This window comes from Hipposideros armiger, unplaced genomic scaffold (assembly GCF_001890085.2).
Source record: "Hipposideros armiger isolate ML-2016 unplaced genomic scaffold, ASM189008v1 scaffold_86, whole genome shotgun sequence".
NCBI classification, from domain to species: domain Eukaryota; kingdom Metazoa; phylum Chordata; class Mammalia; order Chiroptera; family Hipposideridae; genus Hipposideros; species Hipposideros armiger.
In genome coordinates, this window is record NW_017731436.1 from 212,202 (window position 1) to 227,898 (window position 15,697).

Genomic DNA, 15,697 nt, shown 5'->3' on the forward strand with positions numbered 1-15,697 from the left:
TCCACTGGAAGGATTATAGTATTAGGTTAAGTTTCTTCAGAGAGCAGACTAGCTTGAACCTGACTGTAGAACCAGAAAGACCACTGAATGGAGTCAGAATGGCCATGAGGGAGTGGGCAGCAATGGGTGTTCCTGAGATGATAATTGTGGGAAAGCTGTGCGTGTTACAAATGCATAATATGGGTAAAAGGGGGCAAGCATAAGAATACGGGTCCACAGAATTTTAGATCCCAGGGACCATTTGATTCAAGGAAATTTTACGTGGGTATAGCCGTTAAGAACTTTGGCTCTAGAGCTGTCTATCTGGGTTTCAATCCCAGCTTTAGCATTTACTAGCTGTATGAACTTGGACAATTTACTCCATCTCTCCTAGTTTCCACACTTAAAAAATGGGTATAATAACATTAACTTCTTCATAGTGTTTTTATAAGGATTGAATGAAAGACATAATGAATATAAAGCACTTAACACAATACCTGGTATATAGTATGCACTCAGGAGAGGTTATCTTATTATATGGGGCTTGTCTAGAATATAAAGGAAAAAAGGCAGTTCTTTGAGTAAATTCCCATGTAAGCAGTACACCTATTAGTTTATGCTTTAGAGGAAAAGATCAGGCAGTTATACTTCCAAATGGTTTCAATGCTGGATCACATTAATAGAGAAACTTTTGATGTAAGAAGTGATAACAACACCAAAAAACTACAACAATCCAATTAAAAAATGGCATAAGACCTAAATAGACATTCTCCAAAGAGGACATACAGGTGGCCAATAGACATATGAAAAGATGCTCAATGTCATTAATCATCAGAGAAACACAAACTAAAACCACAATGAAATTGTCACCTCATACCTGTCAGAATGGCTAGCATCTATAAATCAACAAACATCAAGTGTTGGTGCGGTTGTGGAGAAAAGGGAGCCCTCATGCACTATTGGTGGAATTGCAAAATGGTGCAGCCACTATGGAAGTTCCTCAAAAAAATTAAACATAGAATTACCTTATGACCCAGCGACTCCACTCCTGGGTATTTATCCAAAGAAATCCAAAACACTAATTTGAAAAAATATATGCACCCCTATGTTCAATGCAGCATTGACAATAGTCAAGATATGGAAGCAACCCAAGTGCCCATCAATAGATGACTGGATAAAAAAGATGTGATACATATATACAATGGAATATTACTCAGCTATAAAAAAGAATGGAATCTTACCATGTGTGACAACATGGATGGACCTGGAGGGTCTTATGCTAAGTGAAATAAATCAGACAGAGAAAGACAAATATCATATATTCTCACTTATATGTGAAATCTAAAGAACAAAATAAACAAACAAACAAAACAGAAACAGACTCACAGATAAAGAGAATAAACTAATGGTTGCCAGATTGGGGGTGGGGGTTGGGGGAATGGGTGAAAAAGGGGAAGGGATTAATAAGGACAAATTAGGGGTTACAAAACAGTCACAAGGACGTAAAGTACAGTATAGGGAATACAGTCAATAAAATTGTAATAACTATGTATNGGGGGGTGTACTAGACTTACAAGGGGGGGAGGGTCACTTCATAAATTATATAAATGTCTAACCACTATAGTGTACACCTGAAACTAATATTGAATGTCAACTGTAATTGAAAAAAATCAAAATTAAAAAGAGCTGATAATAAGCACTTAAAGATGTCTTCTATTCTAGCTGAAGACCTGTTTCCTTTGGATACATAAGGCAGGAAGCAGCAGAAATGCTTCATCTGAAGTTCAACAACAACTCCTAATTCTCGGGGCAACAGTTTTTGTGCTAAATGCTGAGATCTTGGTTTCTTCAAAGCGTAACCGCTATGGTAACAAATGGCTACAATGACCTGCTTTAATGATCCTCTGGTCCCTGATTTCTTTGCTTTCAATCCCAATAACCCCTTTACCCCTCAACTGTAGGCATTTGCTCACACAGTAATCCATTCTGCTCCCCTACTGAGGTTTCAAATGCTGAGATGTCTTCTCTACTTTCTTCCAGCTTTCCTTCCTCTCTTTCTACTCAGCAATGCTTCCATCCTCTGCTTTTCCCTCCCTGATGGTACCAAACCCCTCCTTGACTATCAACCACATGTCGTTACAAACTCTTCTTTACATTCACTGTCCATAGAAAAAATTCGTCAATCAAGTCTCAGCAAAAGTCTCAGCTAAAAGGTCTCCAAGATGTAAATCCCAATCACCCTTCCTATTCTAAATCGTCCTCATTCTGTTACCAGGTCCCAAGAGAGCTCTGGTAAGATACTTTACCTGAAACATGACCTCACTGGGGAAAAAAATATTACTTCTAGGGGTTTTAAATGTTTATTTCCTCTTGCACTCAAGTTTGAATTTTACCTTATTTATGGAAGAAGGAGAAGGAGAAGATGAAGAAGGTGGTGACTGGCTGAGACTTTCAACACAACCAATCTGAGCCAAAATATCCACCTTAAAATAAAAAAGGTGCTCAGTAAATGGAGAAGAAAAAAATATATATATGAAAGCTTTTAACTAAAAACAGCAAATTCATAGCAGGGCTAAGTTCACCAGAAAATTCTAGCATGCCCCCATTCACAAACACTACATGCCAAAAAGCAAAGCCCCAACAGTGTAGGAGTGGGTTAGTTTCAATGCATTAGTATATATTCTAAAGACTGTTGTTGTTTGTTGTTGTCATAATACAGTACCACTGAAACACTAAAAATAATTATAAGCAGCACAGATGCAATGGAACAAATATCACGCAAGTCATACAGCCAATGAAAGAAACTCCAGAGGAAAAAAAAAAAAGCAAAGCTTTTAAAAATGTTAAGATGTTGAACCTTTTGTTTTCACAGCCACCAGACACGTGAGAGAGCCCAGACGAGATGAGCAGAGCCACCTGGTCAATGCGAAACCACCCCAGAGTCACGGGGAGTCCCACTCAGCCTGGCTGAGCGCACAGAACAGCCTGGCCAAGCCATGAGCTCAGACACAAAGGTCTTCTGGCATGTGCTCCCAAGGCTCAGGCTGGCTTGGGACTCAGCATCCTTGTGAGAACAGGTAACTGATACACTCCATGAAGCCAACAATGGCCAAACGAGCATCATTGTTAAGAGGACAACTTTGGAATCCAATATCCAGGCTTCAAATCCCAGGACCACAACTATCTATTAGGGAAGTCACTGTTGTTTTTAATGTTTATAGAGTGTTACGAGAATGCACTTTTCGGGTACAACTCTTGTGAAGTAAGTGGTGGTGATATTTCCATTACTAGATATAGATAAACTTGGTTTTGGAAATCAGTTAATACACAAAGGAGACAATCAAAATGGAGTAACTGGGATCCAGTTTACACTTCCACTTAAAAATAAAAAATAAAAGTGACAAAATATTATGAAACTGTTTTCACATTGTTGGACATCAGGCAGTAAAGGACCTGATCCCTGCCTGGAGACTGTGGAAACCCACCCAGAGCCCAGGGGTCTCTGTGAACAGAGGAGACAGAGCTGGGAGGCTGGGGCAGAGGGCTGAGAGGGGAGACCTGACTGACTGACTGAAGGAACCCCAGTACTGACAGCGCACACATGTGAGGAAACCACCAAAGGAGAGGACTCAGTGTCGGTCCCTCTCATGGGGCCCTTCTCACCAGCCAGAACTGAAAACCTCATCATTCGCAGGGCGTTGCTGGTACAGGACTAAAAGGGTTTTGCCTCAATGGTGGAGCAAAACTGTATTAGACTAAATGCTGCTCTGGTCCCACTTTAAAAAGCTTAAAAATAAGACCTGCAAGGATTAAACTATTTCTAAGTAACTTAACTGCATGCCAGAACAAGGATCAAAAATATTTATGGGTATACAAAAATATCCAGCATATAACAAGGTAAAAATCACAATGTCTGGCATCCAATAAAAAAATCACCAGGCCTGAAGCAGGAAAATATGGCCTATAACAAGAGACAAATCAATTGAAGCTGACCCAGTAATCACATAGATGACAGAATTGGAATAACATTATTGATTCAGGCAAGCAAGGATTATCAATTGGTGGTAAACCATTAGGTGAACGGTTAAGAATGTTACATCAATACCCGACAGATTACTTTCTGATCACATGGAGAAAACATAACTCGACAATGGAGGCACAAGACTGTCATCAACCTGACACAAGGTCATTTGATCAAAAATGGTGGGTTGACCAGATAATATGTCTTCTGATGTGATGCAGCATGAATATACAATGTCACCTATGATATGTTCTTGTCCAAAATGTTCAATTTGAATCCTCTGATCCTTTTGGTACAACTTCCATTTTATAAGAAGTACAAAGGATATAGCAACAATGTAAAACAATACAAAAAGGAACAAGCAGGCAAATCCAGAAAATAGTAATTTTATAGGACAACTGGCTAACTCAGAATTTAACAAAAGCAAGGACTATGCTGGAAAAAATAACTTACAGGGACTTAAACAGATGCAATGCTTGGTTCTAGACTGGACACTAGCTTACAAACAAGTTGTAAAGGACATTCTGGGGTCAGCTGGGAAGATTAAAATTGGTCTAGATATTATGTGAGATGAAAATTTACTGAAAGTATCAACAGCTTTTAAAAGGTTACAGCATATACTACCACACGTGTCTCATCTGGGTATAGTGATGTACACCCATGTTCACACAGAGAAAACAAGACACATATCAAGGTGTAAACAGTAGTGGATGGTGGGAAATGTGATGCTTTTTCTTTTGCTAGTCTGAATTCTATTTTTTTCCCAGAGCATATGTACTGCTTCTATCATATAATAATGTTATTTAAAAAATTCTTTCTAAAGAAAATAAAAACACTAGCCTATAACTGCTGACCATAAAAACAATAGGTTCTGATTTTGTTATATTTTGCTATTTTGTTGTATTTTGCTTCTTATATGACATCCTTGGGGGACGTGGACCAGCAAGAATCAAACTCCTACTTCTGACAATGGCGTCAATGAAAATGCAGGAAGACTTAAACAAGGGTTTGCTGGATAACAACTGTGAGATCTGATTCAATTCACTGGTTTTCCAGTAAGAAGGCAAAACAAGGTCTAAAAAGAACAGCTTTCACTGCAAAGACCGTGAGAATAACACCCAGACAGGCTGGGAGAAGACGAAGAGATGGGGAACAGATGCCCTTATATCTGTGTACACTCGAACTAGGTCAGACCTCGAGTGATCTAGATCTGAGAATTATGAAACAGATAACTTACATTTCATTAAGGTTGCTTTCTAGCAAGCCAGAGGAGTACACAGGATACATGAAGGCTCAAGACAGTGACGAGTGGTCCCAGCTCCCACAGCCCACCTGGCTCCTTACCGACAATGCCCCAAGTTAAATATGGGTCAACACAGGATCATGCAGTTTGTAAGTCCACCAGGTAAGAGGAGCCCCTAGTCATGGGCTCACCACCTTTGACATCATCATCTTGGTGGAGAGGCCCGAGAAGCCCTTGAGGGTCCATTCATCACATAAGGAAATTTCTCCTGTGTCTGAGTCTCACACTTTTACATTCTATATGCCGTGCTGTCATTTAGCACATCATGCCATGCCTATCAGACTACTACTAAATGGTCTTCTTCTTGGAAGAAGGAAAACATTTTGCAATTAGAAACTTCCAGGACAAGACTTTGTCCAGGGGCATACAACAAAAATGAATAAAAAGCTTCTTGTTTGTGATGACTGAGGTTATTAGCTGAGGCTTTTTTTTTTGCATCTGACCAAAGTCTTTACCTGACATTTCTCATTCATCGAACATGTAATAACCATGTGCCAATTGTGTTAGGAAGTGGGAACAGAAAGCAAATAATGTGATTCCTATACCCAAGAACACTTCAATTGGTTTCTGACACAGACTCAACTCTTTTTCTCAAAAGGGCCTACACAGTATAAAATTCTCTTATGGAGAAAAAGCTTAACCATTTCAGCTCAAAATACAGAAGAATTGTAAAATTTCCTATTTTGTTCTTTATATTTGCTCAAAAAACATCATCTAATTCTACAGATGAACCTCTATTGACTTCAGAAAACCACGAACAGATATATAAAACTTGTACATTCTTTTAAAAATGAGGCTAGATCACTAGAACATCTTAAATCTACTGGAACCAGGCACATCAATACTACTAACTGGAAACTACCCCTCAAAAGTTAAATGCCTTACCAAATCCTTTGTTAATTCATACTGTGGAACCCCAGAGTCCATTCCAGGTATTTCTTTTTTAAATCGAGAAAATCGAAAGAATAAAATTTGCCTTAGAAAATGGATAATACTTGTATTAGCTTAGAATTTCTGTCTTGTGAGCACAAAGTTTTAAGATAGGTAGCTCTCTGTACCAAACAGGGTGATGCCACAAATAGCAAAAGACCATTTGCTTTCAGACAGATCTAATGAAAAGTCTGTGCTACAGGGGCTTTTATGGAAACTCTTCTGACGATGGGCTGTGCATATAACAATGCTGACTAGCCCTTTATCATAGCAGTTTTAAGGTAAAAAACCAAAAAAGCCTTTTGCTTTTGTTTCCTTTTAAGTAAAAACAAACAACACTAAAACCATCCTAAGCAAATTTCACCAGCACATATTTTTGAAAGGTTCCCTAGATGCACAAAATCATATAGGATCTGAGATCAACAAAGCGTGGAAAGTTAGCAATGCCAGCCTAAAGCAGCTCTGAAGAAAAAGGTCAATAAATCCTATAAACAGATGTACACAACCTTTCTTCCAAGGCCTGTAACCAAGTACTAAAGGGGTTAACTTGGGGCGGGTGGGAGGCAGCGGGGGGACCGAGAGCACCTTTTCAATAAAGGTTTTATAAAGAGGAAGCCCCAATAAGCAATTATGAGTGGACTATGGCATTATAGACCTTATTTGAGATAATGAAATAATAAGCAAACTTAATACCTTTGTGAAGATTTCTTTGGCTGCTTTATTTTAAAATGGACTATAAAATGATCTTAAAATGGCCTAAAGTGGATTTTTTGAGAAACGAGAAAGCAAAATGTAGTTCTAACATAAAAGTACTATTGCATTCTTCTTCCCTTAACCATTAAAAATTCCTTCATAACAAATATTATTACATTGAAAATCTCTGAACAAAAAGATGTTATATTCCTAAGTACCCACTTAACTTAGACCATTTGTTTAATATCTAAACTGTTAAAATGTAATTAAACCCCAGAGGATTTTCTGGCAGAGAACTGAACTGTTTTGACTGGTACCGCGGCAGACGGTCAAGTGAAGGGCTAGGGCCGGCTCTGGCTCCGGCTCCGGCCTCGGCCTCTGCCCCTGCCCCTGCAGCCAGTGCTGAGAACACAAACCTCTGCACAGGGGCTCAGGTTTAAATCTGCACATCTCACAAAACTTTCCACTGGAAAACACCTTAAACTTTCACCAGCTTCCTATCAGAATGCCTATTTGAACACGCCTTTCATCACACTAGAAATAAAAACATTTTAATTCTGTTAATTTGGCAGTAGAATCTCAAAATGAGTATTTTCCTATGTTTACTGGCTATTTGTCCTTTTCCAATGAAAAATCTGTTTACACCCTTTGCCCATTTTTTCTCCTGAGTTGTTTATCTTTTTCTTACAGATTTGCAAGAGTTCTTTGTATATTAAGAGAATTAGCTGATATCAGTGGCATGTTAGAAATATTTTTCTTAGTTTAATGTTACTTTTTGACTTAAATGTTATCAATGCTTTCCTTAATGTCGTGCTTAGAAAGGCCTTCCATATTCCAAGATTATGAAAAAAATTTGTCTATATTCTCTCCAAGTACTTAAAAAATAAAAGAGCATTATCATTTTCCAAATAAAAATGCTCCAACACATTTAAAGAATAGTGAATTATATTCCTTTGACATTTACAATTCTTGGCTGTACCACAGCCAAGCGATTGGATTGTTTTATAGATAAGAGTTTCCCTCATATACCAGTTAAGGACAGAAAGATCATGATGCGTCGCTGTAATGAATGTACCTCTTCCTGACTTAAGACACTCACCCCTGAGACTGCTCAGTGAGAAGCTAGAACCAGACCTCAAGCAACTTGAAATTAGGAGTTTTAAGAAAAACGCAAGGAAGTGCTATTTTACATATTAAGTTGTAAATTTATGAACTAGTTACTCTGAAATGTGTTATAGATTAAAAATACAAAGAAGGCTCAGATAAACAAAAAAACCAGCAGGCTCAAAATGAGTTATTCAAGGAGCTCTGCAGATGGACATTCCTTGTTGGGACCTTATTTTTAAAAGACATGATTTAAGAGAAAGATAGACAAGTCCGAACGTTGGATGACCAGCAGCTGAATTGCGGGGCTAAGCTGCCTGTGTGGGAAGAAAGCCTAATTTAAAATAACTGGTGCTAAGAAGGGTAAACAGTTGTTCAGAAGTCTGCACTGCACTGAGCTGAAAGGACGGGGTGCACCCTGCGTGGCCTGATGGGGGAGAGGCTCCTCTGACACACCTGTCCTCCAAATAAAACTGTTCTCCAAGAGATAACACGAGACCAGAGTCAGAGAAAAATCCCAAGCGACATATCGCTGGAACAAAAGTAGTTTCTTACTGACATTCAGAAATGAAAGAATGGGCAAACATGATAGAAAAATGTTTAAAAGCTACCAATTAATAATGGCTGTCTGGTTTCTTATTCATGACATCTTTCATGGTATTTATAAAACATAGCACAATTTTGACCTAGTTAAATTGCTCTCATAGCCCAGATAACTGAGAGCATAGATGGCTGTTAAAAGTATTTTTGCTTGATTTAAATTAATTCAAATGCTCGAGGGCCAGCCGAGTGGCTCAGCTGGTTAAGAGTTAGCTTCAGAGCGCAAGCTCTGAGCAACAGGGTTGCCCATTTGACTCCCACATGGGCCAGTGATGCTGCGCCCCAGGTGAGCTGCCACTGAGCTGCCAACAGGTGGCAGGATGGCTCAGTTGGTGAGATCACGCTCTCCTAACAAGACTCTGCCTGTTTGATGGTGGGCTTCGCCCTCCTGCAAATAGGACTGAAATCTGCAACCTTGAGTTGAGCTGCCGCCTGGATGGCTCAGTGGATAGAGCATGCGCTCTTAACAACAAGGCTGCCGGTTCCACTCCCGCATGGGATGGTGGCTACACCCACCCGCAACTAAGAGCTTAGAGGCCACGAACTAGCCATCGGCAGCCAGATGGCAACTGGCGCCCTCCACAACTAAGACTGAAGAACAACTTGGCTGGTACCCCTATTAAAAAAAAAAAAAAAAAAATCAAACGCTCAAGTTAATTAATTATGAGCATTCTTTCTATGTTTGTAACTTCCAGTTTCAGTTTACTTTTTCTTTTCATTCAAAGGATCTAATTAGATTTAATGTTAGGTTGGGTTAGCAAATTCCAACTCTTTAAAAGTTGGTTACATTTTCTTCTAAATAAACAGGAAGAAAAAAATTCACTAATGAGTTTATATTACTACCCTTAAACACTGAGGAATTGACTTCATAACAGAACAAGATATGAGCCTGATTCTGAATTTGTGTTCATCAGCTAAAGTGCTCCAGCCTATCCTAAGGGCTGAATAGGTCCCCGGATTAAAATAAAATGAATAATTTCAATCTTTTCTTTCTTTCACTTATTCTATGATCATCTCATTATAATTCCCTTATGAAAATGTTGTCTTTTACTTAATGATGTTTTTGTTTAACTCAGTGAATCTCAGCTGGGTTGACTTGGCCCCCCAGGGGGTGCCTGGCAACGTCTGGAGACAATGTTGGTCATTACAGCCGAGGGGTGCTGTTGGCATCTAGTGCTAAGAGGCCAGGGATGCTGCTCAGGGTCACAGTAAGGAAGTTATCAGGCCCCAAAGGTTAGCAGCGCTCAGACTGAGAGTCCCTGGTAGAGCTTTAAGTGAGGTTTAACTACTATATTCTTCCCATTTCATCGTCAGTCATCTTTAACTGCCCAATGTTCTCAGATAGTACAGAGTAACAAAATATAGGAAAATGATCAACTATAGTCATCACTTTGTCTCTGAATTTTAAATATTTGGGCCAGACTAATTTGTAATTCAGGGTGTCCACAAAAATCTATTTAAAATGTGTAAAGCCTGTAATTAATATATGGTAAGAGTACTTTGATAAACTCTCCTGGGAGGTTAAGATATAGACCTTCTTCTGTAAGCAAATAATTATAAGCGATATGATTATTAGGCTTCACATAATTTAAAACCTTTTATGCAGCTGAAAAAATATCAAGAAATAACATTCCCCAAAGCCCATTCATCTCTAAAGATGTAGGCAGCAATAATATTTTGATATCTATCCTCTCAATTTTCTTGTCACTCACTCTGGATAATCATCCAGCAATAACTGAAATAGGCGGCATCACCCATACTGATCAAATTTTCATTAAAATTAATGTAAAACTTCAGTGTATTTTTCTAAAATTACCCCATTACTCTAAGTTCTCTAGAAGCCATACAATAATAGCACCGCGTGCTGAGGGCTGGATTTGCAGTCACTGTTACAATGTGTTGCGCCTCCAGATGAGGGGGCTCTCGCTGGGCGTGCAAGCCAGGGCCAAGGGCAGGCACACGGACCGCCTCGAACAGGACACTTCTTCCTCCGCACTCACTTGACAGGGGATTCACAATGTATGGGGTCTGTGTTCCTATCATGCCAGACTTTTAAAAGCCACTCTCGATGAACACCCTGCCTTTTCTCTTATAATAAATCAACTTTATAAACAGTCTTTAGCAGGTTCAACAGGCAAGTTTTTTGTTAATACCCAACAGAAATGCCACACGAACATCTAACAGCTACTTTATTTATGCATTCAGGGAAGGGCAACAGCTGTTAACGCATCACAAGCTTCCACAAATGAGCTTTGCTCTCAGGAAAGCCAGCCTCACCCAGGAGGATGGCAGGACTTACCTGGTTGTTACTGCTGACAGCTGAAGAACTGGCTTGAGCTGTGCTTGCTGAGAGGGAATCGAGGAAGGCTTGGTCAGCCACTGAATTTCCACAAGAAAACGGATCTTTCCCATCATTGGGCAAAACCTGAGTATTAGGAAGAATCACAATTACTTTCACAGATTAGAGTTATTTCAGAGTTAGAGTCCCTGAGGACAAGTAAGAATTGTCAGCTATTATGGAAAAGGTGCTTATATTCTGTTTAACAGGCAAGCAAGCCCAAGAACATCTGTATTAACTGTTCTTTTCTGTAAATATGCAGAATTCTAGAAAATGCAATTAATGGCAGTACCTACTTAAATCCTCAGATATTTCTCATTCTTGTCAGTGTTCAGAATCCCGAATGCACAGTGCACAGAACTAAACCACAACACAAACTAAGACATGGACTCAGTTCGGGGGCCTGTGATCCCTCCTAAACTGTACGGAAAAGGTCGGAGTGCGTGCACACGCACAGATTTCTGACAGGAAGGGCTAAAGATTTCATCAGGTTCTCCAAAGGGTTCCAAACTCCCCACCCTGTCTCAACCGGGAACAACAGGCTTTGCACTCTGCAGGCAGCGCTCAGGTAAGCATCTGCCCAGGCGTTATTCCTCTTTACTGGAGGGGAACCACAGGTACCTTCATTCTTGATCTCACTCCAGTTTTACTCACAGGGCACCAGGTTTCTACCAGGTGAGAGGCCAGCTCACCACCGGCTGGATAGTTTGGAGTGACCTACAGACAACCAGCAGGGGGCGCCAGGGGGTTGGCTCAGAGGAGGGTTTGTCAGCTGAGTGAGTGGGTGTGTCCCAGGCTGGGAGCCTCATTCACTGAGGGTGTTGTAACACTATCCTTGGCATCTATCACAATGGAGCTTAAACCAGGCAATGGTCCACAGCACTTCATTCAAGACCCTTCTGTCTATGGGAATGGGAGAAGGAACTGAGAGATGCGCCCTAAATTAACACAGGGAGAAGTAAGCTACTTAAAAAAATCTATTTCGACTTTGTGAATCAATTCTACAATAAACAGTATTGTAAGTAGCAGCTATTACACAATATAAGCAAATGAAAAACAGGGACTTTTATTCAGAATAATTAAAAGTTGCTCTCCTTGCAAAGAACTTAATCTAAATATTTGGAGTTACTCTTTGGAGCTTGGGCCTATAGGTAGTATTGTTCTACTTCAATGTATTGTCCACATTTTATATAATTAGCATGTATTACTTTTATAATGGAATTTTTTAAAATTAAAAATGGGGGTGGCCATTTAGCTCAGTTGGTTAGAGCGCAGTGCTCACACCACGAAGGTTGCTGGTTCGATCCCCACATGGGCCACTGAGATGCGCCCTCCACAACTAGACTGAAACAACCACTTGACTTGGAGCTGATGGGACCTGGAAAAACACACTGTTCCCCAAATAAAATTAAAAAGTTAAAAATAAAGCTGCTATTTTCCAGTCTGTCCTTTAAGTTGATAATTCACAAAAAGGTATTTGATAAAGACAAAGACCAGGTTTAATTAATAAATGACAGTAAGTTCTTACTTCAACATAGTCTGTAGGAACAAGACCTCGTTCTCCTTTGCTGTTTCTTCCTTCCAGCCATCCTCCACCAACATCCTAAGAGTTCAAAAAGAAAAGAAGAAAGGAAAAAGAAAGACTATAGTTGCAATTTCCTGCAGAAATTTTGCCTTAAGAATTGTTATACATGAAGAGTAATTAACATTAAGCATTTTATTCCTACAGAGCTAACACAGTTCAAAATTTTAAATTCTTAAGACTTCTCTTTACTCCAGAAAATAATGCAATCTAAAAACAAGAAAAATCAAAGTTCAATAGTAAGTGATCAAAAATTTTAAAATTGACTATTAATTAAGTGCCATCATTTTTTAATTCCTCCCCATGGTCTGTGGTAGATTACAAAAAGGATTTGCAGCTCTGATTGTCAAGAAGTAGAATGGACACCCCAATCTCTAGAATCTGTGTTGTCCTCTGTGACCACTTTAGCCAACAGAATGAGGTGGAAATACCAGGTGGTGAGTCCAAAGCCTGGCCTCAAGATGAGGCTTTGCACAATTGCTTTTTTCCAACCAATAGAGCTTCTACATAAATACATCTGGCAGGCCCAGATGACAGAGGCAGGCCCAATTTCTCTGTCACCTCATCCAAAGCCAGCCAACCCCCAGCAGGAGCACTGCCAGGCATGTAAGGCGATGTTAGATCACTGAGCCCCAGCCTGGCACCAGGTGACTGCAGGTGCATGAGTGAGCCCGGGTGAGTAGAACCACCCAGCTGACTGGTAGATTCCAGGGCAACAACCAATGGTTGTTTAAGCCACTAAGCTTTGGGATTGCCTGTGATTTAGGAAAAGCTACCTGGTCCACAGTTCCTTAGCTCTTGTGGATAAGTAACATTAATAAACTAAGTGAAGTCCTCGACATCAGGATTCCTATTTTTCAATTTCTTATCTCAGCAAAGTCCCACTTCCCCCCCTTAAAATAGTAAGAGTTGTCTTAAGTTCATAAATTGTGCCCTAATTTATTAACTATTACTCGAATCTAGATAAAACATTTTTTTAAAATCACTTTAAGTCACAACTTTGTCCATTTTTGACAACAGCAACTTAAAGACTATTTTACCAAGATATGAAGAATATTTCATTAAAAAAAATTAGATGGTAGCTAAAAGAATCTCAATTTCTCCTATGATTAAAAATAGAACCCATTTATCCTAGCGTATTTTATAAAACTACATATACTTTTTCTCCCCAGTAATTCTTCTGGGTACCTAAGACACAGAAAATAGGTTTTAAAACTACTGTCAATACGGAGAAAGCACCACCCTCTCGGGCACCTCTCTGTCCTCCCTTGCTCCTGTGCTGCCATGGTCCTGCCCCTCCCGCTCGTGGAGCACCTCTGTGCCTCCTCCTTCCGGTCCCAGTGTCCCCGCGGCATTCCCAGCGCCTTTCCTCACGTGCTTACTGTCCATGATGTCCAGGGAGCCAGCCTATCGCCAGGTCTGCATTTCCATTTTTAAGCTGATCCAAAGCTATAAGCCAGGGGTGATTATTTACTATTCTTTAAACTCAACATATCTAAAAATAAACTCTTTTAATCTTTCCAAAGAAGTTCTTCCTGACTTACATTCGTTAATAAATCCACTATTGTCTCAGATGCAAAGGACAAAAATTTAGGGATTCCTGACTCTTTTCTCACTGACATTATCAGTCGGGCACGAAGTCCTCTGGGTCTGACTCTGCAAGACCACCTCATCCATCTTCCTTCAACTCCTACTGCTACTACCCGAAGTCTCCACCATACCAACGCATTCGCTACACCTCTGCTAGACTCATTTCCTGAAAGCACAGGTCTCATCCTGCCACCTCCCTACAGCAATATTAACCATAAAACCCTTAAATGAATCCACTACTTACGAAATGAAATACAAAGTCTAGGTATGGCCTGGCACACAGGTGCTGTCTGCTTTGTCCTTAAGCGCCAGTTTTCTTAGCCTGCCTCCTACTGGCACATACATACCCTGTACCCCTGGGACACCTGTTTACATGTTGTGTTCCCCAGCAGAGAAGAAAAGGCAGAAGCCTGGAGGCCAAACAAATGAGGCTTTGAATCCCTGATTTGCCACTTATAAGCAGAATGTTCTTGGGCAAGTTATTTAACTTCTCCAAGTCTCATTACCCTCACTTATAAAAAGAGATTAAAAATACCAACCTCACAGAGTTCATAGGGAAAATACTTAAAGATGCACAGCACCTAGCAAAACACCTGGCTTACCCGCTGCCAATAAATGGTAGGTAGCTTCTAAGAAACACTGAATACTTTCTAATCTCTACACCTTGGATCTGGCTGGTATCTATCTGCTGGGATGTCACTCTTGCCATCTTTGTCTGATGGAACCCTACCCAGCTGTCTTTAGAGGACTTAACTTTTCTCAATGTTTATAAAATATTCTTACTTCACCATCAATACTTTGTAAGCAATAGGAAAAAAATTCTTGTGGATTTCAACGATCAATTTATTAAAAATAAATCTTAACAATAAGTCCTTAAGGGATGATCAGAGCCAAATGTAACAGTTCTCTTACCGGATTTGTAATTGTGATGATTTCTCCTTCATTAACTGTCAGTTCATTATTTCCAGGTTCAGCAGCAAAATCATACATAACCCGAGCCTGTTGGAAGTGGAGAGGAAAAGAAGTGACAATGTAAACTGAACAGTAACAAAACAGCAACCTTTAAGTTCACTTTGTAAACATGCTGGTCTGAACAAACACATCATGACAGCACCCTGTTGTTTCGGAAGAAAGGAAGACATATCACCAAGGTGATTAACCAGCCCTCTCTCGGGAGGAAGAAGGATGCCTATGGAGACAGCCCCTGTTCTGTTTTGGATACAGGGAAGGTTTATGGTAGCTGCCCACACTGCATTTATAGATCAGCCCCCCAACATACTCTAAACACACCCACTTGATCGGGGAGGGGAATTGGGGGGTGAAAACACAGACATTGTTCAATCTGGGAACACTCACTCCAGTGACTGCAGAGCTCCACATACAGACATACAAGTACGTACACTACATGTAAGCGTCATACATCTTTAAATTATTTCCTTTCAATTAAAACCCTCACTAGTCTTCATCTAGAGCCACTCGGATGAACTTTGATAATACAGTATCTCTAGCCAAGTATATGCAGAAACTTGAGATTTGGGTAGCAAGATACATTTACAC

General features: G+C 39.9%; 1 protein-coding gene across 2 annotated transcripts in view; it reads right to left on the reverse strand.

Annotated features, from left to right (window-relative positions):
• Nucleotides 1-15,697, reverse strand: part of SNX9 (sorting nexin 9) — a 97,243-nt gene that overhangs the window by 50,973 nt on the left and 30,573 nt on the right. For both annotated transcript variants that reach the window (XM_019644197.1, XM_019644196.1), the window contains exons 2-4: nucleotides 15,053-15,139; nucleotides 12,497-12,571; nucleotides 10,930-11,055 (exon numbers count right to left, since the gene is read on the reverse strand). In XM_019644197.1, coding sequence (XP_019499742.1) covers nucleotides 10,930-11,055; nucleotides 12,497-12,571; nucleotides 15,053-15,139 — 288 coding nt within the window. The remainder of the gene's footprint in view (nucleotides 1-10,929; nucleotides 11,056-12,496; nucleotides 12,572-15,052; nucleotides 15,140-15,697) is intronic.